The sequence below is a fragment of the Fusarium graminearum genome, chromosome 4 (genome assembly GCF_000240135.3).
Source record: "Fusarium graminearum PH-1 chromosome 4, whole genome shotgun sequence".
Classification (NCBI taxonomy): Eukaryota; Fungi; Ascomycota; class Sordariomycetes; order Hypocreales; family Nectriaceae; genus Fusarium; species Fusarium graminearum.
The window spans coordinates 5,653,053-5,681,025 of record NC_026477.1 but is presented as its reverse complement, the minus strand read 5'-3'; the positions used below and the strand labels follow the sequence as shown (position 1 = coordinate 5,681,025).

The window sequence follows — 27,973 nt, the reverse complement described above, 5'->3', positions numbered from 1 at the left end:
TTGATTCATGGAAACAAACTATTGACAGAATTGTGATTATGAAATAAAAGTGCATGAGCCATGTGTGTAATGTTGCGTGATGTGGTATTCTACCACGCAGTGACTGACTGGATCATCAAATACTGACAAATGTTAGATATGATCATAATGCCTTGATTGTAACTGAACTAAAAGATTTCAAGACGCCGAGCTATGCCACATAATCCGCTCGCAAAATAAGCAATTGACGCCAATACTCCAAACACACTATGTATGACGAATAAAGAGGCCGTCGTATTGTCGGTCCGTCCGCTTGTGCAGTCCTCAGCCTCCGTCGCTTTTCTGCTTCATTTTTGCCATGATTAGTCTTGTGATACTCGTATGCTGTTTAGAATGGGCTTGTCATAAACTTACCTGAGGCGCAGGACTTGCTCTAGCATCTACTCCTTCAATCGAGACCGTACATGACTACATCGTCGTCCTACCAATCGGCAGCCCAGCCATTGTTCTCCAAGAACTCCTCGCAGGCTTGCCTCAATGCCAGATTCGGCCGCAACTCCGAGGTGGTAAGCGGTTCGCGGGTGAGAGGGTCGCTTGGATGCCGTCGGAGATGCTCCATGATGGATGAACGCTCATACGACTTTCCGGTTTTTGTCTAGTGATACTCATGTTAGCGATGTTGATTCCAGGGTTTATTGGCAAGCCTTACCACAACTGGATCAATCATGAAGCCAAAGCTGATATCGTCAATCGCCCAGTCCGGAATCTCTCTCTTCTTCTCAGCGTCCGCCCTTGCTATTTCAAAGATGTTTTCCATCCTCTCGATCTTGGCTTGAGTCTCCTCCTCAATCTCCTGCTTCTCCATGCCGTCCTCTGTCTCCGCGAGCGCCGCCTCTTTTTCTCTGGTCAACATATCCAGCACCTCCCTTTCGAGATCCTTTGCTTGGCGCATGCGCTTCTTCTCGCGATCGTCCCAGCGCTCCTTCTTGCAGCGCAAAACAAGACTCGTGACCGCAGCGAGTGATCGGTCGTTGGTGGCGGCGCACAGCTTATGCGCGTGCAGTGCGCTTTCTAGAGAAGCGTCATAATCGCGAAGAGCTAGCTGTGCTTCGGCAAGATAATAGCGAGCTTTCATGTTATCGGGTGTGAGCTGGAGGCAAGCTTCGCAGTCAGTAACGACTGAGTCCCAGTAATTTAGCTTGAGACGGGCCATGGCGCGGTTGGTGTAAAGAGCCGGGTTCCTGGCGTCTGCGATGATGCTATTTGTGGGTGAACAACTGTTAGAATCACCCTGTTTCTCTCTAAACTGCGCCAATCTATAGATACGATATATATGTGTATGGGACGAGCTCACGCTTTAGAGTAAAGTGCTTCGGCACCGACATAATCGCCGGCCATGAAACATTTGTTCCCCTCATCTTTAAGTTGAAGCGACCTTGACATGGTGGGCTGTGCGTGTATGCGGTCAGCCGCAGTAAGATGTGTCCCGTGTCCGTAGATAGGTAGATAGATAGCTGATCGGGATTCGGTAAATGATTTCAAGGCAGTACTCGCTTGGGTGTGTTTCGGTTGAATCAAGGAACTGATGTCTGGGACTGGGGTAGAGATAAACAATAGCCGCACTGCAGGAATGAATGATTAGACAAGACTTTCGATGGCGACAAGTAATGGAGGAAACACGCAGTTTCAGTGCGCTGTGCTGCAATGCGACAGATGGAGAGAATGAGAGATTGAATGACAACTGGTGAGCTACAATGACACCCCGCAACGAAATAAAATTAAGTAGGTACAACCTGTGTTATTGTTTTACACGGAAAGGACCCTGATTCAAGCAACCCAAGAGGAGGAAAAGCCTGCCTGTGATTGGATTTCTAAGCGCGTGTCTCTTGGAAAGTTCGAGAAACAGGCGGCGGGACTGAGCATTTAAAGAGGCTGGTCGAGAATTGCGGGGTGAAATAGGCTAACAGTTATCGATTTCCATCATGGGAAGTGTCATGTCATGATATCACTAGGCAATGCTACCTTACCGTTGCCGTATCTGTATTCGTATCCGTGCACCTTTCTGGGAGTTACACAAGACAGAAGACCCCCCAACTCTTGAACATCATCATCTTTCTTAATCCTAGTACACTTGATCTTTATTCATCATGTCGTGTTCCTATCCTCCACTAACTCAGCCTTCATGCCCCACAGCAGTTTTGTATATACAGGTAGTCAGTCAGTCAGTCATCAAGCTCGTGCTCCCTGCAAGACATGTCTATACTCTCTCTCTCTCTCTACCCAAGAGCGACGACCTTATACAAGCACTATGCAATCGAATGCTCTTGACCAATCCAGCAGCATAACCAAACCCGCATCCCAAAAGAAACAAGAACAAAAACCAACAACGCCGTGCATATGCATATTTTCCCCTAGTACTCAAAATCCTACACACCCAATGCCCATTTTACCCATCGGATTGGTCCCTAGTGATAGGCTGGTCCGGGTCGGCTATCGTCTTTGACGAGTCCGGCCTGCTCTTCCTCCGTTGGGTCCTCGACATGCGATGTTGATCTAGACGATGAGTTTGGTCGCCGGAAAACGTTGTGGAATGAAAACTGACGCCTTGTGATATCCGGTGGCTGTCCATGAGGCGGAGGCGTCGGTGGAGCTAGGCTGTTTCCACTGCGGAACGACGCCCCTCGGTACTCAGTGTCCTGACCGTTAAATGTATGTTCGCGAGTTTGCCCGTAGTAAGCGGCATGTTCTTCGTCGGCCTTGTCCCGGGGGACGGCGATCTCTGTTAGAGGTACGGGGTGCAGCGGGCTCCGAGGACGGGGCTTATCGTCTTCGTGATCGTCATTTGCGTGTCGCCCAGAGAAATTGGTGAAGCCTCGAGCTCGACCCCTAATCGTTCCAGCGATACTAGAAAAGAGGGTGTTCGTCTCCTGGCGGTTATTGCCATCGTTATCGTTATCGTCATCGTCATCGATCGGCGGGAATTGGGACATGCCCAGCGGTGGGTGCTGTCTGGGACTGCTCGGCCTTACGGCAAATCGGGGAGAGATCGGGGGTACCTGCGGCGGAGGAGATGTTACGGATCCAGCTCTTGAGCTGCTCATCGTTCCGGTTCGGAAAGTCATTGTTCGTCTCCTTCTCAGTCCATCCCATTCCCACTCTGGCTGTGATCCATCCTCACGGATAGGGTCCATGGTCTCCATCATCATCTTTTCCTCGTGCAGTCGCTTGAGCTCCTCGGCTTCCATTCTAAGTCTTCGCTGAGACATTTGTCGCACAATGGCAGCTGTTCCACGGATGGCATCAGCTTTGGGATCGGTCTCTGGCTGCTCTTGCTCGACAATAGTTTGGATCTGATCGAGATCACCATTGAAGACAGCAGAATCAGGCACATCCTTTGCGGATTTTGATATCTGTAGCAAGACAACTCCCGAACAAATTGTCAGGAAACCTAAAACCACGGTGACAATGGACTGGACAGAGCCCTTGAAACCTTGGTAGAGAATTGCTGATGTAATAATTGTAGTACTCGTAAAGTAGACGTAGTATGTTGGGGTAACAAGAGCCGCATTATAAATGTTGAGCGCTTTCTACTACAAGTTAGCAAAGGAGATGAAGGGGTACCGAGAGTTCGCACGTTGAGAAAAATAATCTCGGTCAACAGTGTTCCGATGACGAAAACAAACAAAACCCACAAGAACCACTCCTTGTATTGAGGTTTGCCTCCAATCCACGCAATGATGGCAGCACCCAATCCCTGGGTTGATGCGACACTCAACCCACCAATCCAACTGCAGATTGAGATGTAGACGAGCATATTCTTGTTTCCGTATTTCGGAGCAACCCAAATTGCAGTGACGGCAGAACCGACCAGAATGATGCCGGCATAGGTGAGAAAGCCTGGTGTTATAAAATAACCTTGCATCTGCTGGATATCGCTAACAGAGGAGGAATGGGGCGCATTCATAACAATAACGACCGAGCCGACAATGCAAAGGAAGCAGCCAACCTTTCCAACCAGACTGAGGCGTTCTTTAAGAAAGATACTCGACAAGATAGCTGCAATGACGACGGATAGGGCGCCCAGGGGAGTGACGAGGATTGCATCGGTAAAGGCGTATGCGACAAAGTTGAGAATCTCGCCAATGATCATAAGAATCATGCCCGTCCACCACCAAAAGTTCTTGAGGTATCCGTAGCCTTCACCAGCGACTTCATTGTATTTCTCGTTGGCGCGCAAAAGACCGAACTTCTTGAGGACAAAGGAGACACCAATGAAGCAACCAGAGCCAACAGCCAAGCCAATACCAACGGGTTTATAGAATCCAGGCCGGTCGCTCGTGTCGCCTCCTATTCCGCCACTCCGGGCAAAGATATCGGCGTCCATTGCGGTTATGAATATCGAGGTCGAGGCGTAGCGGGAGGAGGGAGGAGAGAGAATCGAAGTGGAAGATCTAGACCAGTCTTTGGGACCACATGTGTGATGGTGACGATGTTCGGCTGCGGCAGCGACGAAGGACCTTTATGTATAAGGGGTCTATCCAAACAACAAGACGTACGGTAAGAATTGAAAAAGATATATAGGTGGGCGAATTTGCAACTGCAAAGGTAAGAGGAATATACAAAGGAGGTAAAAGAGAAACCAAAGAAGCGATGTACACGCTATACAGCTAGAGTAAAGGCAAAGTAAAGAAACCTTGGAAACGGCGTCGCACACACACACGCCAGTTTAGCTCGACCCAAAGCTTGTGATGAAAGAGATCCGATCCAGTGGGTGGGCGCTCTTGAGACAGCCATGGGACAAGTACAGGTACTTGTGTCGCCTATTTTGGCGCTGTCCCTGCTGCATCCTGCTCAGGCGGGACCTATCTACGCTGCCAACTTCCTACAGGCCCCCGGCCAACCACTGGACCAAACCCAAACAACAAGCTTCTGCAGCGGGCAGCCATATCTGAACGTTTCCATCCCATCTCATTACCAGTCTTTCGGGCGATCTTGGCTGCTTCCGCCATCCATTATAACGGAACATCAACAAAAGATGACATCTGAGGTTAATTGTAATTTCCTTGGCCTTCGTTAATTACGTAGCGGGGGTATTCCATGCTTTTGTCTCCGAAGTGCCCGGGGCCAATATTGGCCATCACCCGCGCAACGGCCCATGGGCTGGCTCTTGGACCAACGGACGCTAAGTTGCCAATGGACGTCAGCATCAGAAACGATGGCACCAGAGAGCCTAACTGGCCTCTTTCACGCATGTTGTTGTTGTTGTTGTTGTTGTTACTGGAGCTGTTGGATGGCGTAGAGATGGGTTGATAGGGGTCTCTTGGGGCTGCAGAAAACTTGATATTACTTGCGTGAGAGACAAAATAACTTGTTCACTTTATACCATTTTAGACATGCTCTTTAACTATTCATTTTCTGTATCTTTAGCCTAATTCCTCGCTTGGTATCGATCGATATTTACCTGCCCATCTCGGTAAGCCCTTGGCGCCATTCTCAACTGCACCTAGGAGCCTAGTAGCACTTCATGAGATGCCTCAAAGTACTGGTACTTGTTGCTCTCAGCCCCCAACAAGCCACCTACGGGTACCAACGATGACGACGAAGCATTGCGCAGTTTCTGGTCCAAACGTTTTCTTTATTGTCCGTTCATCGGGAGCGGAAATTTCAACAAGACCATTTGTACTCTGTAAACTGTGAAAGAAAACAGTCATTGTTGACCGCTGAATATCATACGTATGCCTTTGCTATGTATAGCTGAGGTTATAGGCCAAGCCGTACTCTATTCAAACGTATCCACCAAACGTGGGGATGTTGTTCAGCATTGGGATCTAGGCCTTGGCTCATTGTTCGAACAACGGGGACCCTTTTTCAGCTCTGAACCTTTTTGTTCAGGAAACGCTACATCTGTCACTATGATTCCGTGTCCGTAGGACTGACAACAGATATACAGTGCATATATGTGGTCAGCGCGATTTGACAAGGACCTCCGAATGCTCCGTCAAGCTCACTCAACCCTCTTGGCATTTTGCAGTGTCAATGTCACATCGCCAGTCTCTCACAGCCAGCGAAAGGTGGGATAGACACGATCTTCGCTACTATTTATGTCTCATTCGGGACGAGTCTGCATGCGCGCGACTCAGCCACACACACTAACTGTACATACGCGTGGTGTTTCAGAGGATGTCTCTTTTTTGCAATCCACTGATCGACAGCGAATCAATAGGTTTCAAAGTCTTGTTTTTCTTACCAGGGCTTTAATCGACAGCATCTGTAGCTTAATATTACGGTTAAAAGGACATGTCCAGGGCCCTGGAAGGGCACAACGTCGAAGGTTAACGAGGATCAATTAAGTTGGTGTTCTAAAAGTAAAAAAAGATGGTACATTTATGACTTCCTTTGACCGCTCTTGTGATGGGCAGATATCCTTCAAGCTTGAGTGATTATAGTACCATCCACTCATGACTCTGTCACCAGACTGAAGCCACAGCATGCCATAGCCTTGTTCGGCGGTCCGTTTATGCTGCATCACTAGGGTTCCTAAAAACCTTGGTTAATATCGTGACTGACGACTCATGCTAATACAAAAATATTATATCGTTTCCTATCATTTCAAGGGGGTATCTCGATGTTATATTCATAAATGCATCATGCAACCCAAACCAATGCAGACTTCCATCTCTTGCTATTCCATGCTTTGCCGTGTCATGTCAAATTATTATTGCTTTTCGGCCTTGACAATCTCAGCCAACCACCTGCCTACCTTCTCCCTAAGTGGTAGCTTTGATGCCTCGCCAATCTGAGAGACGTACTTTTCCTTGAGCATCTGCGATTCCCTCTTGGCCTCCTCTGCTGCTTTCCTAGCATTGAATCTCGCCATGGCCTCGGCCTCTCTCTTGGCACGTCTTTCACGACGTTCCCTGATACGCTCAGGTGGTACATCTCTCCCAGTGACGCTCCGAATCTTTCCCCAAAAGAAAGTGTGATAAGCTTCATCTTCCCTACAACAATTGTACATGACGGCTTGTATAGGGTGCTTCAACATGTTGTCGAGAACAATATTGTACTCGCTGCTCGTGGCTGTCTTTGAGAATCTGAGGCCCATGTCGATGGCAGCCTTTGCTAGGGCATCATCGGCTGGATCGAGGTACTTTAAACCCAAGAGGAATATCTGTGCCTCACGATGCAGCTCGCTCACTGGAAGGCGACCGAGGATTCCTCGAAGAGGTTCAGGTAGTTGAGAATTCTGTAATTCCTCTTGATGCGGCGCCAACCATTCTGATGGGACTGAAGACTTGGTTTCCTGTCCCTGCTCCTGCTCCTGGTCCTCGTCGTTGGCATTCGCCACCAAGGCGGGAGGGTCCATCCTTTGCCGTTTAGGAAATGGGACTTCTGCCGCAGGGGTATCTCCATTTTGCTGGGCGATAAGACCTCTCTTTCTCATGGCGGGCTTCGGTTCGTCGTTTCCGGAATCCTGGGCCATGGGGGCTTTTGAGGCGGCTGAAGGATCCAATCTCTGTCGTTTTGCGGTTTGAGGTCTTGGCGGAGGGCATGGAGTATCGTCCCGCGGTAAACCTCGCTTTCGTGCGGTAGATTTTGGCTCATCGTTTTCGGTGGGCATGTTGTGCACCAACAAAAATAATGAATCCCAGTCGCTTCCGTCGTCGGATTCTTCATCGCCGGATTCTTCGGACCCCTCAGATTCTTCCGTCTCTTCCTCTTCATCGTCGTATTCTTCTTCATAATCTTCCTCTTCCTCTTCGGATTCCTCGTCCTCTTCTTCTTCCGCTTCCTCTTCTATTTCCTCTTCCTCCTCCTCTTCTTTTTTGGGGTTGTCCCGTTTTGCCTTCCAAGCATCTATTGCTGCTCTGGCTATCTTGTACCTCGCTTCTTTTTGGGCCTTTTCCCACTCTTCATTACCTTCAATTTGAGCCCAATAATCCTCCTGCAAATAAATTAGTGCCGAGGTCCTTGGAAAATCCGGGTAAATTTCTGATGCATACATCATCTGAGACCTTATCTTGCAAGAATTGCATGCAAAGTAGTAGGGTTATTTTGGTTTTGCGGTTGTAGTCATGATTGATAATGTCGTCAAAGATCATATTTTCAACGGCCTGCTTGTCGATCCCTGCGACATCCGCTGGGTACGGGTTGCTGAATGCCATGTTCTCTCAAGCTCACACTCCGGCTCTGTCGTGAGATGTATAAAATTTTCCAGATGAAAAAAAATGTGTTGATGTCTATGTCAGGGTAAAAAAAGGTCTGGGTCAGTCGAGTCAATGTCAAGGTCAGCGCCAGTGCTGGCACCAGCCTCTCTCTCTGTCAGGTTCTGCTCTGTCCTCAACTCCCGTCCCGTCCAGGCCGATAAGGCTCGGTTCAGAGAGCCCGACTAGTGGACCTCTGACCAATGGGAGTCGCTATCGAAGAGGTCTAGACCTTTGGACCATTGCAGATGATTTCGTTGTCTCATTATCGCGTATTTAATTGTTCCGGACCTGACAACGACTCCCTGAGTGAACAAAGAAAGACGTTATATGTCACGGTTTCCATTGATTGGTGCCTTTAGTTCTCCAACCAATCGCCAATCCAACACGACGGGATTCGTGAGAATTGTCTTGCGGATATCACATGTATCCATATTTTAGGCTATGGACCCTGGAACGCCCTATGCTTAGTCTGATCCTGAAATTACGAGGTTGCTTTCTGGCCAGGGGACAAATCCTTCGATCCATTTCACCTGTATCGCTTATAGGATCAGATACTCCGAGCCGCTCACTGCCCTATGGCTTAGTCGAAACCCTAGTCTTCGAAAGTTCTTATCCCCAGCGTTAGCCGTTTGAGGTCGACACAACGCATTGTGATAGCCCAAGTCTACCGTCCGAGAGCATCATCAACCAATAGCTCACTATGGCAGAATGGGTAGCTAAAGATGGGGAAGAGGATTCTATTAACAGGGGACCCATTTCCTTCAAATGGAGACCTTGATCGCCTTGATAATTAAAGTAAAGCCGGTCTACTAGTGATCCGTCGTCCTGGATCTTTTATGTTAAATCTTCGTTAGCTTGTTGTTCCTTCGCGTCGCTTCTTGTCGTTTCTTTTCCTGGGTATCCATCTTGAACTTGGTCTTATAATATCATATATCCATATATCCATATCAACAATGGCCAACAAAAACGCCAAGCACCTCTACGAGGTTATTCCCGAGTGTGTTTCCGGATGTTTCGATATCAGTATCGCCGCTACTGGTTGCGGTGACAGCGACTACGACTGCTGGTGCTATAAACCCAATCATCAGACTGTCGTCGATACACTAGAACAATGTCTCCAGAATAGGGAAAGACGAACAAAAAAGAAGTGTACCGAGGATGACATGTTTGGTAAGAAATTGTGAACATTCCATTCGATACAAGTTGACTAACTAGAGTACAGAATATGAGAATAGCTACTGGAAGATTTGCGAACAATACTGGGAACCATATGGAACTGCCACCGAACCTACATCATTCCCAACCTCGCCGGCTACCAAAACTTCGATCACATCAACAACATCCGCCGAGGCCGCAACAACTTCACCACCCGAACCGGAAACTACGTCAGTCGGAGAATCATCATGGACCACCTCCATAGCAACCCAATCTGGCGATTCTGAGGCAGCAGAAGCATCTGGTAACCCAGAACCAGTCGCTCCATCCAGCGGCTTATCGAGCGGAGGAAAGGCCGGTGTAGGCGTTGGTGTTGCTCTTGGAGTTATCCTCCTCGGCGTAGCCATCTTCCTCTGGCTGCGTGAGAGACGTAAGCGACGCAATGTTGAAGAGCAGCTCATAGTCGCCGAAGTTGAAAAGGCCAATGCCATTCAAGCAGGCGGTTATAGTCAACATTACATGTATGAGATGGAGGGCGATCGACCCCACGCCGAGGAACTGCGCGGAAGTATGAGAACGCCAGAGCTAGGCGCGGAAGGTCGAAGGTCGACCAGCGTGACAGATGTTGCCCCTGTGAGTCCCTCAGATAACGACAAAGACTCGACATTATCGACTCGCAGTTACGAGTGGCCCATCTCACCAGATAGCCCGTCGCGCAATGCGCCAGGAACAGCAGGGACTTTGGGGGAAGTGAAAGATAATAATACGCCCAAACCAACAGCTCCTTGACGAGTTTTAGCTGATTAATTCTTCCCAAATTCTTTTTATATACCATCTTACATAATTGCATTTATTACTTATGAACTTTCAAACAAAACAACGTTGGCCGATAAAGGAGCCAAACAATGTTCCCCACTTACAAGCAAACGCCTTCGTCGTTAAGAAATCGGCCACGATAGTGACAATAAACCCCAACGTTTACGAGTTTAACGTTCACGGGTTAATCGCTTACAAGTTAACCGTTTGGATACTCAAGTTAACTATATAATCTCAGGTCCTGGTGGCTTCTCCTCCAACTTGATTTGATCAACACAACTGTCGAAACCTCCATCGACAGCTCTTCCCTAGAACCCCACTCACTCTCTCCATCCCTACAAGTCATCAAGATGTCTGAAATCGCCAAGATTCGAATCGTCAACGAGGTAGTTCGACGCCTCTGGTTCGAGGACCCTGACGCTGGTGTCACTCTGAAGGTAAGTCTTGCGGGGATGTGTCAGTTCGATTTGCATGGCAGAGCTGACAAGTTTGCTCCTAAACAGCGCTACATGAGCGAGACCGACTACATCAAGGACATCATGCTTGCCGTTGTTAAGGACATTGGTCACGCCATGATGGAGCTTGATCTTCGCGAGGAAAAGGCTGTTGCTTTGAACCGTTGCAAGTTCGATCTTGCTCGTGCTGTCGTATGTATTCACCTTACCCCGTTTCAAACCAATACTAAGGAAAGTATAGGATGAGCACAACCTCCTCACCCGTGATGGCTACGAGCAGACCTTCCGTCCTCGTCTCAACTGCACCGTCCACGGCCTCAAGCTTGTCGACAAGGGCAGCGACGGTCCTGGCAGCAGCACTCAGGGTGATGAGCCTATGATGGAAGTGACCCTTCGCTTCCCGGCTCGTGAGTACAACGACAGTCCTCACTGCCTGACTCCCGGCAAGGACAATGTCTACATCATGATGAAGGGGCTTTGAACGGGAAGATTTTTCTTGGCCTAGCTTCCAAGCTTGGGTAATGGAAGACGGTGAACGACTTGGCGGCATTGGCAGTGGGCTGGAATGAAATGCGAGGCATTAGAAAAGACGTAAAGATCAAGACTAAATTCGCGGTACTTTTCTTTCCCTAGACAACAATAAACTTGGCCTTTTCTTCAAAGTAACTGAAATGCGATCATGTATCTGTTTGCTTGTCCTCCTTGAGTGGGGTTATCGTAGGATTGCGAGTAACATATCGATGACGAGCTTGCGCAAGTACGCAACAAGGTAAGAAGGGGCATCTGTCACATTCACTAATAAGAATTCTTCCATAATAGAAAATAATGTGTAGTAACCAATTTGCCAGAACTACTTTTCTTCAATTCAGCGACAGGCTATTGAGATATTGGAGGCTGTAAGCGCTGTCATTGTTCCACTCCACTAGTATTCCGTACTTTCCTGAACAGTATCTCTCTCACTTACTCCCCTCACACACCAACTGTTCATCCCTATCGCCATTAATCATTCAATAATGAGCAACAATGAAGGGTCAGATTCCCAAGCTATTGAGAATAATGCCAAGAGTGAAAATATCACCACTGCACCATTTAGTTGCCATCAGTGTCGGAAGAGCAAGCTAAGGTGTGATCGAACAAGGCCATGCTGCAGTCGATGCTTAAAGCAAAGTTACGAGTGCATCTACTCCAGCTCAAGACAGCCTTATCGGGGTACAAATAGAGGTCAGACCAAAGATTTGGAGGCAAAACTCGGTAAGTTATGTTGAACAATGGGTTGGGAGTATTGATTGACCATCGGCTAACCTATACTTCAAAGGTCGTCTCGAGAGGCTGCTGCAGGCTTCACAGCAAACCCAGACTTCTTACCCTCAAGGTAATCATTACAAGTCCAATCCTGTTTCACTTGCAGATATAATACCACCAAACCAACAAAACGATGAGATTGCGAGGCCGAGTCCGTTCGAAGACCCTCCACCTCAACATCTCGTCGAAACACTGTGAGCTGATTGAGTAGCCCAGATTGTATCCAGAATAACAATAATAATTTTAAATAGGACGAACATTTACTTCGACAATGTCCATCAAGCAGCCCCTATGCTACACAGACAACGGTTCATGGCATCTCTCTTTTTGCCAGACCATACGAAGGCGCCATTGTGCCTCCAGTACATCGTTATGGCTTTTGCTACAGAGACTACCGAGTCATACCACCATCTAAGCATGGAGTTCTACAAGCGTGCTAGAAATTATCTTCAAGAACAGGAACTCGGGGTACACTATAATACGACAGTTTGTTGAATACAGTGCTAATCTAAATATACCTAGAACCTCGGAACGAATGACTTGTCGCTGGGTCATGTGCAAGCTTGGGCTCTGATGTCTTGCTTCGAAGCAGAACATACCATGTTCGCCAAAGCTTCCATTACTTTATCATCCGCTCTAAGAGCTGCACAGATGTTGAATCTACATCGGGTTGATATTCCCAAGTCAATGGAAACTGTGTCAACGGACTGGATTAAACTGGAGGAGCGACGCCGAACGTGGTGGACTATATTCTGTTTCGACAGGTTTGTTTGTGCAACAACCGGATGGCCAGCCCTGATACATCAGAGTAAGGTGAGATCAACTAGTTTAGGCTATGGATGGACACTGACAAGGACGCAGATAGACACTCGTCTTCCAGCTTCCGACGAAGCATATGCATACGGAAGAGAAGAGCAAACAAGCTTTCTAGGAGATCAGCTACTTGAAGCTGAACCACACTCATCTTTCGCTGGGAGAGTACTCACAGCGCACATGTTTCACCGTACCATTGAGCATAATAATTCTGACAACATCCAAGGACAAGGTGCTGAAGCTTTAACCGATGACACATACTGGCAACGGCATAGAGAGATCGACAATGACCTCAAGTTTATGCTTCTGATGTTACCGAAGAAACTTTGTCTTCCCACCAACTACAAGAGTCACAATGCCGTGTTTGTCAATGTTATGCTTCACACAGCTACGATATGCCTTCACAGAGCAGCCCTATGGAGGATGAAGTCGAATTTGCAGGGACTGCCAAGTTACATGATCCGATTGTCTCAAGACCGTTTAGTTCCGGCAGCAGAAGAGATTCTCAACATCTTCAAAATGATACCGGAACTGAGGACGACCTTTTCGAATCCTCTCATCTGCGTCGCAGCATATATGGCTGCTTTGGTCTTCCTGTCATGTACATCTCCCGCCGAACCCGATGTACAGAGTGAGGAGAATCTCGACTTCATTCTCAGGATTATGGTGGCTTTTGGGGACAACAATTCTGTCGTCAACGCTGTATCAAATGAGATTATGAAAGAGATGAGCCAGTGTGGCATCACCTCTGCAACTATGTGCAAGGTATCCAATGATATTGTCTCAAGCTGCGTCATGGATACTAACAGCTTGTACAGTTGAGGTTGCAGGAAACGCCTGTCGACATTCCACTACTCGCCACTCAGAGACTATACTCCTCGTTCGATACTTGATGTTCCACTACCTAGTAGTGGGTAGCGGAAACGTTGGCCTCCTAAGTTTTAGGGTATAAAAATCAGTAGTCCAAGAAGTATAGTCTAAGTGGCATAAGCTGCCCTAATAATTTCGTCTCTTATGCTTATAGCAGTCAATGTTTCTGATACCCTGAGGACTATATATAGAACGACTAGAATTTTTACTTCAAACGGGTTTCTGTGCAGTTAATCGAAGAATCTATTGGATGATATTAAAATTCTATCGATGTAAATACTAAGAAGCGCTTGTTTTGAAACAATTTATAAGAAGCGACATTATTTGCGCGCAAAGTCGCTTTCCGTCTCAAGCCAAGTGCCAAAAGTCTTCAGTTCAGTGTATTGCTGTCGAAGCGCCTTCAGGTCGGCATCAAAACCAACATCATTGAACCACTTGAACATGTAACCCAATTCCTTCACCATCGCCATCATGGGATAAACAACAAAACTGTAGGCAGAAGGAATGTCACGGCCAATCTTCTCCTTGAAGATGCTTTGAAACTCGGTAAGAGTTAACTCGTCACCGGCAAGTGATATAGCACGCCCTGCGTGTTTCTCAGGCTGAAGGAAGGCTTCTGCACCAGCGATACCGACATCGGTTACAGAAATAAGCTGAACTGGTTTCGTTTTAACAGCCAATTTCCAAGCTGTGACAAATGATCTCCCTAAGAAGTCATTTGTTAAGTTGTCCATGAAGGCCACTGGCCGCATGATTGACCATTGCATATCCGTCTTGGCGGTGCGTGAAATCAAATGCTTCTCGATTTCGTGCTTGGCTATAAAATGAGGAACAGGAGTTGGGTTGTTTTCTGAATCTTGTCCATGTCGGTCGACTGAAGTGTAGACAAAGAACTTGACGCCGGCGTCTAGAGCGGCATCGACGAGGGCTTTGCCTTGTCCGGCTTCACCACCACCTCCTTGACCGAAACCAACAGGCACCTAAAATATGTCAGTGGTTGTTCACGCTTTAAAAGGGGTGAACACTATTACCTGAACACTAAACACTCCCCATATAGGCTTGTCAGTGACACTCCTGGCAGTTTTGAAGATCGCAGCGGGATCAGCTAGATCGCCCTGAACAAGCTTGATGTTTGGTGATTTACTGAGTAATCGTTGGGCCGAAGGGGATTTGGCGTTTCTGGTGACGGCGAGGATCTTGAAATCGGCATTTTGCTTGACGAGCCTATTGAGAACAGCACCGCCTTGTTTTCCGGTTGCACCACAAATAAGAACTGCACGAGACATGTTTATTTGATGTGATGGTATTTGAGATCTGGCAGTGAAAGTCTTGTTCAAGTATTGAATTAAAGCAGAAGAGTATTGATGAACAAATTATATATTTTATTGGAGGTTGCATGTCAAGCTTCTTATATATAGGTAGTCTTTTTCAAATTTCTATTTGAGATGATCGACGATCGCATTGGGAGATCCAACATGACACATTTGTTATAAATCATGAAGTGGCCGATTGATGTCCGAATTCACCGAAGCCATGATGCCTTCAGTGCCGGGCTCTTGATAAGAGACGGCGTTGGAGACGGCCGAAAGTGGATACCGGATTAATTTCGTGCTCCGAATTGTGCGAAGGGACGCGGATCGGAATAATCATCGAGACACCGAAATATCAAAGCAGTCCGGAATATGACGAAGTGATACCGTTGAATAAAACATGATTGACTGATTACTGCTTTATGTGACGGTAGCTTTGGTCCTCTTGTTCTTTTGGGGGATAAAATCAATATACTAGATAAAGACTATGCTTATCCCCTCATACGGAAGAAAAGTTCTATCAAGTACAAGAGTCTCGTGTGATGATCATTCCATATCTTCTTGAATCGACTGGGACATGATACCACTGAGCTGTTAATGTACTCCATCTAGGCACTAACTCTATGAGATGGAGAATGTCAAGTTCGTGACCATGGACTCTATTGGTTGGTTGCAGCTAGCTAATGGGGATGGGTAAGACAGTTGGGCAGATTGGATGCTATAAACATTTAATAAATGAACAATTCTTATCTTGAGAAGATATCCAGTCATTGTTAAAGCTAAATATGTGATCTAGAATACTAGTTGTTGTCATATAAATATCTCCTAGTGACTGCTGCAGATGCCATCTCATCTGTACTGTGCTTTGTACTGTGCGGCACTGGGCTCTGCAATCCAAGGTCGGGAATTTGTGGATGCAAGTTGAAGCTTCACCCGAAACAACTCTACTCTCTCTCGCCTTGTTGAACCATTGGGAGCTGGCCCGGCCCAGCATTACTTCCCAGCCATGTCTGCCGCTCTCCTACGATCACGAGCTGCCGTTTCTGGCACCCGAATCGCTTCTTCCGCCCGCCCTGCTCTTCCCAAGTCAAACCTCGTCCAGCGCCGCAGCGCTTCATCCTCTTCTTCCGCCGGTGATGGAGCTGGTCTCAGGTTAGCTCTCTACGGCAGTGCTGCCGCTGCTGTTCTCTACGGTTCATACCTCTACACCACCGATACAAGAGCTTTCTTCTACCGATGGGTCGTTCCTCCGCTGCTGCGCTGGGCCTACCCTGATGCCGAGGACGCCCACCATGCTGGCACCACGGCCCTAAAGGTGCTCCATGAACTCAACCTCAACCCCCGCGAGCGCGATACTACTCTCAACTCTTCCGACCTGGCTGTCAATGTTTTTGGAACAGAGGTCCAGAACCCAATTGCTATCTCTGCCGGTCTCGACAAGGATGGAGAGGTCGCAGATGCGTTGTTTGACCTTGGAGCTGGCATTGTCGAAATTGGTGGCTGCACACCCCTCCCTCAAGCTGGCAACCCCAAGCCTCGAGTGTTCCGCGTTCGAAGCCTCGATGGTATGGTCAACCGATACGGCCTGAACTCTCGCGGTGCTGATGATATGGCTATTCGATTGAGGGACCGACTTAGACGATTTGCCCGATCTCTTGGTCTGACTGAAAGGGATGTCCTTGACGGAAACGCCAAGGTCCCCCCTGGAAGTCTTCGAGAGGGCCGACTACTGGCTGTTCAGATCGCCAAGAATAAGGAGACGGACGAGCGGGACGAGAAGGCTATTGCTGAGGATTACGTCTACTGTGTTCGAAGACTCGCACGATTCGCTGATGTGCTGGTCGTGAACGTCAGCAGCCCCAACACTCCCGGTCTTCGCGATCTCCAGGCCACTGAGCCCCTGACACGGCTCCTCAGCGCCGTTGTTGACGAGGCCGCCAAGACCGACCGAAAGCAAAAGCCCAAGGTCATGGTCAAGGTCTCCCCTGACGAGGACGAGGACACACAAATGGAGGGCATCGTCGAGGCTGTTCACCGAAGTGGTGTCGACGGAGTTATTGTCGGCAACACAACCAAGCGACGAGATGGTGTTATTCCCCCGGGCATTAAGCTTACTGCTCAGGAGCGACAGAACCTCATGGAGACTGGTGGTTACTCCGGTCCTGCCATGTACAGCCGCACACTCGATCTTGTCGGCCGATACCGCAAGATGCTAGACAAACACTCTTTCAAGGCCAGCCTCGGCGCCAAGGGCGGTGCTCAAAAGGTCATCTTCGCCACAGGAGGCATCACCAACGGCGAGCAAGCACGGCAGATCCTCAACGCTGGAGCTAGCGTAGCGATGGTCTACACAGGATTGACATATGGCGGTCCCGGCACTATCACCAGGATCAAGCAGGAGTTAAAAGGTGGTGTGAAGAATTAGACATGCTATAGCAAGCAACATTTCACGTTTTAATTTGTTTATCACAAAAGGTACAAAATGGGACAATTCAACGAAGAAAAGAGTGATTCTTTTTAAAACTTTTTTTGTGTTTTTATTTTATTTTTCTACCCAGGGGCAAAGGTTAGTTAGGTAGGCACTCACTCCGCTAGACATACCTAGGAAATCATACTTGCCTCTTAGATCTTTGCACTTTTGGCCTACATGCGTGACATGTTTGTATTGATCTCGAGAGATAGTGGCATGTCAGCTTTCTATCTTTGCCCGAGATACCAAACTCCAAACTCCAAAACCTACCAGAAAACACCAACTTACTCCTCAAGACATCCCTTAGTCGACTCGAGACTTAATGTAGGCCTTGAGTGTGCTGGCGTGCCTTTCGATGGTGTCCCGGCATCCTGCAATCTCTTGCTCAGCCTGGTTGACCTTCTTGAGGGCCTCATGTCTCTTGTAACCAAGCACGTCCTGTTTAGTGGTCGCATCCATGATGGCCTTTTCAATTCCCTTTCGGTCATAGGTTGACCCGAGCTGCTTGTCCAGGTCTTGCAAGACTTCAAGGGCACTTGTGAGGCGACTCCACTGTTCCGCGACTGTATGCTCGGCGTTTATCGCGTCATCGCGACATCCGCTCAGCACCCTAAAAGTGTTTTCGAAATCACTCTCGTTCACCCTGATCTCATGTTTCAGCTACTTGATCTCACGTTTCAGCTCCGTGATCTCAAGCTTCAGTTCCAGAATCTTCTTCTCCTTCTTGCAGTCGCTTGACTTGGCAGCAGGCTCCTCTAACGGGCCACTGGGAGCAGTGTCCTTCTTCATAGAAAACATTCTCTTGAGCGGAGACGACATTCTGAAAGTGGAAACAGGTGTCTCTGTTGCGGATGTGATCGGAGAAATGCTGACGGTTGCTCGTTAGTTAAAAAAAAAAAAAAAAGTTTGTAGTGTTTCTGCCGGCAAAGATGATTTGTTAAGTTTCTTGTTTATAGTCTTGTTTTGCTTCAGGTCTGTGATGGAATCGAAAGTTGAAGAAAAGGAGAGGAGGAAAACAGGGTATTTATACTCCAATTTGGCGTTGGAAGAGGCATGGTATGTTGGTCTCGCCAGGAGATGTTATAATGAACAGCTCGACTGATTGCTTTTGTATCCTGAACATTGCTTGATGTGCTTAGCTCTAGGATGTGAAAACAACAGTTTATCCAGACAATTGCCAGAATTGGAAAAATGGAACAGGAAGCAGGCTTTGTTATGTTATGTTGTGTTCGCTCAGGGTCATGGTCTGTCTTTGATGGGAGTATTTGTGTTAAGTAAGGTTGATATCGCTAACTGACAGTCATTAACTGTGTAGACATGGTATTTCATCATTTAGGACGTCAACTGGCGCTTACAGTTCTTGGCGTATCTATCCAATACATTTGATAGGTTGAACATGCACTTCTCAAAGCACAGTGTACGTTACAGCCCCTTTGAATCCGGAGTCTGTTGGACTTCGCATTATATTTGTGGAAGTCTAAGTCATGATCTATTGGACGGCTTGTAATTTGGTTACATACGCTATGCCATACTCTTTGACTGAATCTACTGAATAAGAATCTTCCGAAAAGAAGAATAGTAAAAAGTCTTTCAATTTTTGGCTTGCGTTGTCGTGTTCAGTCCCATGATCTTGACCCAACGTCCTGTCGGTTATATGCATGAAACATCGGAACAAAGTAAATATCTAACATACTGTCTAGAGACATTATCAGACACTCGTGACGATAAGAGCGGCAAGAGTGATATTTCAATTTCACGGATGATTAAGAGTCGCTTAGAGATTGTATCACACGAAAGCTTAGAAGTGTATACATTCATGAAGACGAAACGAAGAGCACAAAAAAGCCAGAACGAAGCCATAGTATTGTTATCAAAGCTTTTGGAAATCGAGATTTGTAAACGAAGCCACAAGAGACCGATCACTTCCACACATATTGACCCTTATCTTCTCGTTATGTTATGTACCATACAGTCTGTCAATATTCGTTCGTTTTTGTTCTCCACCAGGAAGTCTGTCCATCCTGTATCATCATTGTTCAGTCCATGTCTACTCAGACGTGACGATTGAGTCTCTTACCGTACTTCCTACAATCCATACGCCTCAGTCCAGAGGCCATCAACTGTTGATGAAGATGGCTGGATCATATCCTGGAGTTGCTTGTACGTTTCGTAAGTCTGGACACACCAGGAGAGCTCCATGCTGCACTGCCGAAGGAGGAGATCCATCTGCCAGCGCAACTCCCTGTCTGATTCGGGTACAACTTCGCTCAGTTCGGAGAGCTGAGCGAAACGAGACAAAAGCTGCTTAATGCGAGCTATTATGGTTGCTAGGAATCTATGGAGAAGTGGAATCTGGGACTCGTTGAGCTCTAGAGTTATCGACATATTGGCTGTAGGGAGCTTTCTTGGTTTGATGTAATATTTGGTGAAGAAGATGAGCAGGTGACATTGGATGGCAGAGTTGATGAGTCGGACTTACATACGACCTCGATTTGATTTATAGAGAGAGGGTTGTAGTTTAATCGACTTACCAATTCCCTCACCGCATCTGCCATGTGCTACTTCATTTTTAGGCCAAAGCATATCTAACCTTTGTGAACGGGTAGTCACAGTTGCTTTAGAGAGCACTCATACGCATGACTAGGCACCTGGCAGTCATTATGTACTACAGGCTGCACAAAGAGCCTTTCTGATTCCAAGTAAATTCCATTACAAAGTGTTCACCTGGCCTTACATTCACGCTCGGCCTTCTATACAGAGTATTAGTTAATAAGCAGAGATCCGGGCATGCTTCAAAAGGACTTCTTAATTCTTTGGTTAAAACTGCATCAGTGCATCCGAATCATGATGTGAGATGCTGTCCCAGGGTATTAGATAAATTGGCTGCGGAGACCATAAGAGATGAAATTAGTAGGTCATTTTATACTAATAAAACTATAGCCTTTAGGCTACTTATTTTTGTACCCTAAGACTTAGGATGTCAACTTTCTGCTACGTAGCAGCCGTTTCAGTGTGAAGGCATTCACGTGCAGGCTGCAGCAGCAGGGTAGTAGCCGATAAGCTAGTCCAGGAGGCCGAGACAATACTCGTTAGAGAAATGCAACTTTCCTTCACACATACAACATTTGGCAAAAACAACAAATACAAAAGATTGGAGCATCAAGCGAATAAAATGGGATGCAAATCGGGCTGCTGCGGCCCTCCACTTCAAGAGCCAACAGCCACTCAAGCATCATCCCACAGCAATGTTGACAGTTGCAGCAATCAAGACAAGGCTGTAACTGGGCTAAAGGATAATGAGGAGGCACTCAATGAGCAAGCTAATGACTGCTGCGCTTCCACCGATTGCAAAGATGGTAAAAATAGCAGCGATGATCATGATGATACACCCGACTGCTGCCGTGGGAAGACCAGTCCCTGTTGCAACGCAGCTTGCATTGACCGCCTTGCTGTGCGCGACTGCAAGATGAGCTCTGCTACCAAAGAGAGTAAGCGACAAACCTTGTGATATGATACAGAATGCCCGTTTTGGCTAATATCGCATCAGCTGGAACGGGCTGCGGCAGCTCTACGCATAGCTGCGATGGCGCAACCGACGGCAAGCCATGCAACAAGCATATCGTTTCTGCTCTCGACCGCTACGGTGCAACTCTTCAAGCTCTGGGGTGTCTCTGCCGCACTCTTATTTCTATGGGCCAGGAATCTTGCTGCGAGACCAGGGATCGTCCAGCTAAGATGTTGTCTTCCCATTCTCTCTTACGCACTTCAACGGACTCTGGCCGCAGCACAGGTATCACCACCAAAGAAAAGGCTGCAGAGAACCGATCTCGTCTAAGAAAAAGCTCCACTGAGAGTGCAAGGTCCGTCAGCCAAACCTTTGCGAAGGGGAGCTGCGTCAAATCATGCTGTTCAGTGGCCAAGCCAGACAAGGAAGCTGTTCTCAAAGAACAATGCAGAAAGGGTTGTTGTGCAAAGGATAATGCTAATGAACAACAAATTGTTGTCAAACAGCTAAACCAAAAGCTTCCCAACGACCTTGCTGGTACAAGCGGATGTCTCGACGCCTGCTGCCCACAGAAGCCTCCGCTCAAACAGCAACTCGTTGACAGGGATGATGGCCAGGTTAATAAGAAGCCTGTCAGTAGCGGTGGTTGTCCTGATGCTTGCTGTAAAACTGAGCGCGAACAGACCGCCACTGCAAAGAGCTACTCAACCACGGAGGTTGGTATCTCTGCAGCAAGTGGGCGTGTAAAGTGTTGCCTCGCGGGAAAAGGAGAGGAGATTGTTAAACAACTACCCGGCCCTACCTGTGGCAGTACTTGTTGCGAGCCAGAAGAAAGTCTTTCGACTTGGCCTCCAGGAGACAAATGTGCTGGGTCCAGCTGCAAGAAGCCTCAGGGCTGTCAAATTCCCAACGATGACTGTTGTACCTCTGTTGCCCTCGAAGGACCGGCCAACAAAGTAGTTTCTGTTGAAGGACCTACGGATGTAGAGAACCAGACTACAGGAAAAGAACGCGTGGTTCTCAGTATCTCGGGCATGACATGTACTGGCTGCGAGACCAAACTCAACCGAACCCTCGCTACGGTTCCTGCTATCAAAGAGCTGAAAACCAGTCTAGTTCTTTCACGAGCAGAATTCAACATTGACCTGCGTCTTGGATCGGTTGATGAGGTTATCAAACACCTCGAACGAACCACAGAGTTTAAATGCGAGAGGATTCAAACTCAAGGGTCAAGCTTGGATTTCGTTGTGGATGGCAACATATCCCAATTTATGGGACAGACATGGCCTGACGGTGTTGTTGACATGGCTTTTCTTGGTAAAAACAATGTTCGGGTTTCCTTCGACCCTAAGATTGTTGGCGCACGAGATCTTGCTGAGAGATCCTGGGCACCTCCTGTAAAACTCGCCCCTCCTGTTGCGGACTTGTCTGTTGAGGCTGGAAGCAAGCATGTTCGTCATGTTGGTTATACGACTTTGCTATCTGCTGTTCTTACGGTTCCTGTACTTGTCATGGCATGGGCACCAATCCCTGAGAATGAGATAGCCTACTCTTCGGCTTCACTTGCATTGGCTACAGTTGTCCAAGTTGTCATTGCAGGACCCTTCTACCCCAAGGCCATCAAAGCACTAGTTTTCTCTCGAGTCATCGAGATGGATTTGTTGATTGTACTTAGTACCAGCGCAGCCTATATCTTCTCGGTTATCTCGTTCGGATACCTTGTTGCTGAGAAGCCTCTCTCAACTGGACAATTCTTCGAGACCTCGACCTTGCTGGTTACTTTAATCATGGTTGGCCGATGGGTTGCGGCACTCGCTCGTCAGAAGGCAGTCGAGTCGATTTCTATTCGATCGCTTCAGGCATCGACTGCCATTACCATCGACGAAAAGAGCGGCATTGAGCGCGAGATTGATATCAGACTTCTCCAATACGGTGACGTCTTCAGGGTTCTTCCCGATACCAAAGTCCCTACTGATGGGACCGTCATTACAGGCTCATCCGAAGTTGATGAATCAATGCTTACGGGCGAGTCTAGACCCGTGGAGAAGTACCCCGGATCCATGGTTATTGCAGGATCAATCAACGGTTCAGGTGTTATGACTGTGCGACTGAGTCGCTTGCCCGGCGACAATACCATCAATGCGATTGCTGCCATGGTCGATGAGGCTAAGCTGTCGAAACCCAAACTACAGGACCTTGCAGACCGCGTGGCCTCTTATTTCGTCCCTGTGGTAGTAGCCTTAACCCTCATCACGTTTGTAATTTGGGTTGCTGTTGGCCTGACAGTTAGAGGATATGGTGGCTCCAAGGCCACAACCGAGGCAATCACCTATGCCATAGCTGTACTCATCGTTTCATGCCCCTGCGCGATTGGATTAGCAGTCCCCATGGTCATTGTGATTATGAGCGGAGTGGCTGCGGAAAAGGGCATTATTTTCAAGTCGGCTGATGCTATCGAAGTTGCTCACAAGACATCTCACGTTGTGTTTGACAAAACAGGTACTCTGACTCAGGGGAAACTTTCTGTCATTTCAAATGAGTGCATCGACGATTCTTCCCTTCCACTCCTTTTGGGACTTATGGAGAACAGTCGACATCCGGTTTCAGTGGCTGTGACGAGCCATCTAAAGGATACTGGGATTGAGCCTCGTGAAGCGGGTGAAACAAAGAGCCTGACAGGCAAAGGTATTGAAGCAGTCGTGGAAGGCCAGAGACTCAAGGCTGGAAACTCTCGCTGGCTGGGTCTTTCGGAGAATCCTCTCGTCCACCCATTGCTTACTCAGGGTTATACTGTCTTTTGTTTCACAGTAAACGATGATTTACACGCTGTGTATGGCCTTCAGGATGAGCTCAGAAACGATGCTTTAGGCGCCGTAAAGACGCTTCAGCTGCGCGGCCTTTCAGTCCATGTGGTATCCGGTGACGATGACGAAGCTGTTCAAAATCTAGCAAAGAAGCTCAACATCCCGAGAAACAACGTCCGCTCCCGAACGTCACCTGCTGGCAAAAAGGACTACATCCAAACTATTCTCGGTAACGGTAGTGATCGCGAGAAGCCAGTTGTTGTTTTCTGTGGCGATGGAACAAACGACGCTGTTGCTCTCGCCCAAGCCACCATCGGTGTCCACATGAACGAAGGTACAGATGTTGCACAATCTGCTGCGGACGTAGTTCTCATGCGTCCTGCTCTGAGCGGCATTATCACCATGATAGATGCGAGTCGAAAGTCTGTCAATCGTATCAAGTTCAACTTCTGTTGGAGCTTCGTGTACAACACATTTGCTGTTCTTCTCGCTGCTGGCGCATTCGTCAACGCCAGAATTCCACCGGAGTATGCAGGCCTTGGAGAGTTGGTCAGCGTTTTGCCTGTTATTCTAGCCGCAGTGCTTCTACGCTGGTCAAAGATCTAAGTGAGAGTTCTGTGCTCTCAACGAAATCACGCAGCGCAACCTCTGTGAACTCGCGTTTGGATCTGACCAGGACTCTATCCGCTATTTATTTCCACCACTGTCCTTGCGTGGTATGGCAGAATGCTGCATTCCCGTCGCTACCGTGGCTTTGTCTTTCAATAAAAATCAGAAAGGTGTCTCTTGACCTACAAAAAACAGTACACTTCTATACACTCTCTTTACGGAGTCACTATTTCAGCTATCGATGAACAAGGTACTTGAGGCAACACTGGGTCTACAAGGAGAATACACGACTCCGTCTCTCGACTGCTCGACATTGCTCACTACTTGGGCAAATATTTTAGATCAATTAGTTACTACATCTTGTAAAGAAGTATAGCTGGTCATCAAAATTGAATAGTCTTATGTTACTCCAAGCTACTGCGTGTCTATGTGAACAATAGATAAATTAAGTCGACCGTTTTGAAATACCCTTGGATAGCCCCCATATAGTACAAGATTAACATTATCAGACTGGCTCGATTACCAGTTAAATCGAACTGCTTTCATGGAAACAACTAGAATCGCAACTCTTTCGAATCAAAACCTCAGTATAGATCCCCATGGCAATTCTGCCAACCATATCCAACAAAATAAGATGGGTATCAATGCAAGCACAATCCACCAGACTTCGATAGTCAGTTTTATTTGCATCCACCGTGGTAGTTTCCTGCTCATCAAAGAGCGATGGGAGCATGTCTTTGTCCCATACACAAGACACCCGAGGCCTGGTCGAGATTCACATTCGACGTGCTCTCGTCTTCGGCGCATGAGCAAGCTGGAATCTTGGTTAGGAGATTTCGCCAATAAGGGGGTGAAATGGATGACGTACGGCACACTTCCACGACAGAAGCGGAGATCACTTCCGAGATCACAGCGCCTGTCGTTGGGACACTCCAGATGTAAACTCCTTCGTTCAACCAGCCATTCCACCTTGAGATTGATGCCTGTGTCGACAAGGCTATAGAAATGGGCGTTGGTATGTTTCAATGAAAGAGCATCAGGATAGATGAGAAATTCAGAAATAGCAAGATGTATCTCGGTTGGTAGTGACATAAGTTCCAGCCTGGGAGTTATTGTTGTTGTTGTTGTTGTTGTGGACTTGCCGGTGCCTTTACCGGTTTCGGGCCCGGCAGTGGGGCAACGGCTTCGGAGGACGCTGGACATGTCGGAACGGAGCGGGGCGGAAGGAGCGATTTGGAGTTTAGGAAAGAACGAATGATTGACTGTGACTTGATATTCTTCCTGGGAAGGAGCGAAAGCTTTGTACGTGGCTGCTGCCTTGTCCTATGTTGATAATTCGGAAGCCTAGAGTTGATAGTGCAGTCCTACAGGTCAGGCCAGGGGTCGCAGGTAACGCTCAAGCCACTCAGGATAGGGCAGTGCAAGAGTCTTGTCGTTTAGCGGGTTTCAAGAAAGTTCAGCTGGTAAAGGGCTTTGATATTAGAGTCAGCAACAAGGTGATCAAGCAATGGAGCGGGATTTTTTGTGGTAAAGTAATAAAATATGTATTTATTTATGTTAGCTATCAACTGCCCAGGACCGGGTTCGGACATTATTGTTTGCAGGCGAGACAATGAGAGGAATAAGATTGTATTCGGGATCGCGGGGTTTCAGATACCGAGTCCTTCCAAGGATGAATCAAGACTCAACAACAATATTTCTACTAACAACTCTGATTCGGTCATTACATGTAGATATTTTAGCAGGTGTCCCCTTATTCACTCTCTCCTTCTTATGTAGTTGCCTATTTTAAGGCAGTGAATTACTGTGTGCCCCACGTGATCCCGTGTTCTCCATCGCGTATCGTCCCAAATCCCAAGACGCCAAAACCTCTCCCTCGTCATTGAAGTCACTGCTAAATTACTAGCTAGAGTGCCATTTCTCCACCGCATTCTTCCTTTGGAAAAACAATGACTCATCGCCTCGACGAGAACTGCTGCGATGACGTTAGATAGCGATAATGAGTTTGACTACGATTTCTCTGTCGAAGAGGAGGAATTGCTGTTGCAGTTGGCCTCTGGAAATAACAACAACATTGCCCCTCAGAACAATGCGAGATTGGCAGCCATAGACGCTGTACCTGGAAGAACCGATTATTCATTCGAACAAGATGATGTCCTCGCAGCGGGGAATACGTCAAGTTATACCTTGGGTCCTACTCAAACAGGACGGGCGAGCGACCTTTATAGAGGGCAAGCGTTTAACCAACGTGAAGCATCTTCTGGCCTGCCAACGCCACCTGCCGCTTCTTCTTCAATCGAGGACGTACTCTACCCGGATTGTACGTGATGGTTTATCGTGAGGTTTCATCACACTAACTGACCCAAGAGATTAGTGAGCAAAGCCTTAAACCAATTAAATTCTATATCACCTCGATCACCTCGATCAGAATCGACTGTCACTGCAGGACGTGCATCTGAAACCAATCGGGACGCCTCGTATGAAGACGACCGTTCGCCTCTACAACGGTTTAGATCTTATCCCAAGAAACCGCTGACCGTGACCGATCTCACTTCTGGCGCCTGGTGTGAGTTGCAATACTGGTATACTCTCACTCGACTGCCCGGGGGCAGGAGGACGAGGACAACGGCCATGAAGCAAGGTTCCAAAATCCACAAAAAGCTCGAGGACGAAGTTCATACCACTGTCAAGATTGATATCATGACGAAAGAGGACGCATTTGGACTCAAGTTATGGAATCTAGTGCAAGGGCTGAGAACCTTGCGTGATACGGGACTTACTCGTGAACTGGAAGTATGGGGAATTGTTGACGAGAACCTCGTCAACGGAGTCATCGATAGTGTGAGCTACGAGAATCCCAACCCTGAATTCGAGGCAGAGCTCTTTAGCCAAGAGTCAAAAAAAGGAAAACAGCAATCCTCTTTGGCCGACTACTTTCCACCCAAAAATGGTGGTGCCGCCCATTCGGGACCCAAGATCTATCTTGCAGATGTCAAGACGCGTGGATCCTATTCTGCAGTTTCACCCGCCCAAATACGACCCGCAAAGATCCAATTGCTTCTGTACCATCGATTCTTGTCCGATATGGCTGCTGGTAAATTGGATTTCTTCAAGGTCTTCCGGCGATACGGGCTCAACCCAGAAGATGCCTTCTCAGACACCTTCATTGCACAAATAGGCGGTTTACACGACGAGATCTTTGTGGATGCGTCAGAGACTGAGACCAATTTAACCCAAGAGCACCCATCTTCTAGCTTTCAGAGCTCTTCTTCGGCTGGTCCCGATCTACTCCAGTACCGAACATTACGGGAACTGGTCCCTCTTGTTCAGCAAGAAATAGACCTTACCTTCCCTCACGGCGAGCACTCTATGGGCCATATGCTTCGGGTCCAATATGTTCACCGCAGTGACGGTCATGAAATCGACCTTCATGACTTTCCTGTTTCCCGACAAGCCTTAGAGACATACCTCGTCAAGTATATGGAGTGGTGGAAGGGCAAGCGCGAGGCCAAAGGCGTCGACATAGAAGAGGCTTTCAAATGCGGAACATGCGAATTTGTTTCCGACTGTTCATGGCGGCAAAGCATGGATGAAGAGATGTTGCAGAAAGCCAGGACCCAGCAGAAGAAACGGGCAACACGTCGAGTGAGCGCCAACGCTGCCTGAGTAGGAGATCTCTGG

The 27,973-nt window shown here is 47.7% G+C and overlaps 13 protein-coding genes across 13 annotated transcripts; 6 read left to right on the top strand and 7 right to left on the bottom strand.

Annotated features, from left to right (window-relative positions):
• Positions 1-137: 137 nt before the first annotated feature.
• On the bottom strand, positions 138-1,422 carry FGSG_09672 (uncharacterized protein; the record flags this gene model as incomplete). The annotated part of the gene is made up of 4 exons (XM_011329732.1): positions 138-324; positions 394-634; positions 689-1,295; positions 1,334-1,422. The coding sequence occupies 3 exons, from the start codon at positions 1,420-1,422 to the stop codon at positions 461-463; spliced, it is 870 nt and encodes a 289-aa protein (XP_011328034.1). The 3' UTR covers positions 138-324; positions 394-460.
• A 678-nt stretch (positions 1,423-2,100) lies between these two features.
• On the bottom strand, positions 2,101-4,363 carry FGSG_09673 (uncharacterized protein; the record flags this gene model as incomplete). Its single annotated transcript, XM_011329731.1, has 2 exons — positions 2,101-3,566; positions 3,614-4,363. 2 exons carry the CDS (start codon positions 4,361-4,363, stop codon positions 2,445-2,447), a joined length of 1,872 nt encoding a protein of 623 aa, XP_011328033.1. The 3' UTR covers positions 2,101-2,444.
• A 2,331-nt stretch (positions 4,364-6,694) lies between these two features.
• Positions 6,695-8,012, bottom strand: FGSG_09674 (uncharacterized protein; the record flags this gene model as incomplete). The annotated part of the gene is made up of 2 exons (XM_011329730.1): positions 6,695-7,921; positions 7,980-8,012. 2 exons carry the CDS (start codon positions 8,010-8,012, stop codon positions 6,695-6,697), a joined length of 1,260 nt encoding a protein of 419 aa, XP_011328032.1.
• A 1,124-nt stretch (positions 8,013-9,136) lies between these two features.
• Positions 9,137-10,137, top strand: FGSG_09675 (uncharacterized protein; the record flags this gene model as incomplete). The annotated part of the gene is made up of 3 exons (XM_011329729.1): positions 9,137-9,353; positions 9,406-9,971; positions 10,120-10,137. The coding sequence occupies 3 exons, from the start codon at positions 9,137-9,139 to the stop codon at positions 10,135-10,137; spliced, it is 801 nt and encodes a 266-aa protein (XP_011328031.1).
• A 367-nt stretch (positions 10,138-10,504) lies between these two features.
• Positions 10,505-11,090, top strand: FGSG_13624 (uncharacterized protein; the record flags this gene model as incomplete). The annotated part of the gene is made up of 3 exons (XM_011329728.1): positions 10,505-10,591; positions 10,658-10,801; positions 10,851-11,090. 3 exons carry the CDS (start codon positions 10,505-10,507, stop codon positions 11,088-11,090), a joined length of 471 nt encoding a protein of 156 aa, XP_011328030.1.
• Positions 11,091-11,622: 532 nt separating this feature from the next.
• FGSG_13625 (uncharacterized protein) lies at positions 11,623-13,546 on the top strand (the record flags this gene model as incomplete). Its single annotated transcript, XM_011329727.1, has 4 exons — positions 11,623-11,860; positions 11,925-12,105; positions 12,163-12,379; positions 12,434-13,546. The coding sequence occupies 4 exons, from the start codon at positions 11,623-11,625 to the stop codon at positions 13,544-13,546; spliced, it is 1,749 nt and encodes a 582-aa protein (XP_011328029.1).
• A 368-nt stretch (positions 13,547-13,914) lies between these two features.
• Positions 13,915-14,880, bottom strand: FGSG_09677 (uncharacterized protein; the record flags this gene model as incomplete). Its single annotated transcript, XM_011329726.1, has 2 exons — positions 13,915-14,574; positions 14,626-14,880. The coding sequence occupies 2 exons, from the start codon at positions 14,878-14,880 to the stop codon at positions 13,915-13,917; spliced, it is 915 nt and encodes a 304-aa protein (XP_011328028.1).
• Positions 14,881-15,910: 1,030 nt separating this feature from the next.
• On the top strand, positions 15,911-17,329 carry FGSG_09678 (uncharacterized protein; the record flags this gene model as incomplete). The annotated part of the gene is made up of 1 exon (XM_011329725.1): positions 15,911-17,329. The coding sequence occupies one exon, from the start codon at positions 15,911-15,913 to the stop codon at positions 17,327-17,329; it is 1,419 nt and encodes a 472-aa protein (XP_011328027.1).
• A 348-nt stretch (positions 17,330-17,677) lies between these two features.
• FGSG_09679 (uncharacterized protein) lies at positions 17,678-18,193 on the bottom strand (the record flags this gene model as incomplete). Its single annotated transcript, XM_011329724.1, has 2 exons — positions 17,678-17,984; positions 18,039-18,193. 2 exons carry the CDS (start codon positions 18,191-18,193, stop codon positions 17,678-17,680), a joined length of 462 nt encoding a protein of 153 aa, XP_011328026.1.
• A 1,266-nt stretch (positions 18,194-19,459) lies between these two features.
• FGSG_09680 (uncharacterized protein) lies at positions 19,460-20,033 on the bottom strand (the record flags this gene model as incomplete). The annotated part of the gene is made up of 4 exons (XM_011329723.1): positions 19,460-19,778; positions 19,854-19,860; positions 19,906-19,932; positions 20,009-20,033. The coding sequence occupies 4 exons, from the start codon at positions 20,031-20,033 to the stop codon at positions 19,460-19,462; spliced, it is 378 nt and encodes a 125-aa protein (XP_011328025.1).
• A 513-nt stretch (positions 20,034-20,546) lies between these two features.
• Positions 20,547-24,289, top strand: FGSG_09681 (uncharacterized protein; the record flags this gene model as incomplete). Its single annotated transcript, XM_011329722.1, has 2 exons — positions 20,547-20,862; positions 20,922-24,289. The coding sequence occupies 2 exons, from the start codon at positions 20,547-20,549 to the stop codon at positions 24,287-24,289; spliced, it is 3,684 nt and encodes a 1,227-aa protein (XP_011328024.1).
• A 716-nt stretch (positions 24,290-25,005) lies between these two features.
• Positions 25,006-25,495, bottom strand: FGSG_09682 (uncharacterized protein; the record flags this gene model as incomplete). The annotated part of the gene is made up of 2 exons (XM_011329721.1): positions 25,006-25,106; positions 25,168-25,495. 2 exons carry the CDS (start codon positions 25,493-25,495, stop codon positions 25,006-25,008), a joined length of 429 nt encoding a protein of 142 aa, XP_011328023.1.
• A 777-nt stretch (positions 25,496-26,272) lies between these two features.
• On the top strand, positions 26,273-27,958 carry FGSG_09683 (uncharacterized protein; the record flags this gene model as incomplete). The annotated part of the gene is made up of 2 exons (XM_011329720.1): positions 26,273-26,612; positions 26,667-27,958. The coding sequence occupies 2 exons, from the start codon at positions 26,273-26,275 to the stop codon at positions 27,956-27,958; spliced, it is 1,632 nt and encodes a 543-aa protein (XP_011328022.1).
• Between the last annotated feature and the right edge of the window lie 15 nt (positions 27,959-27,973).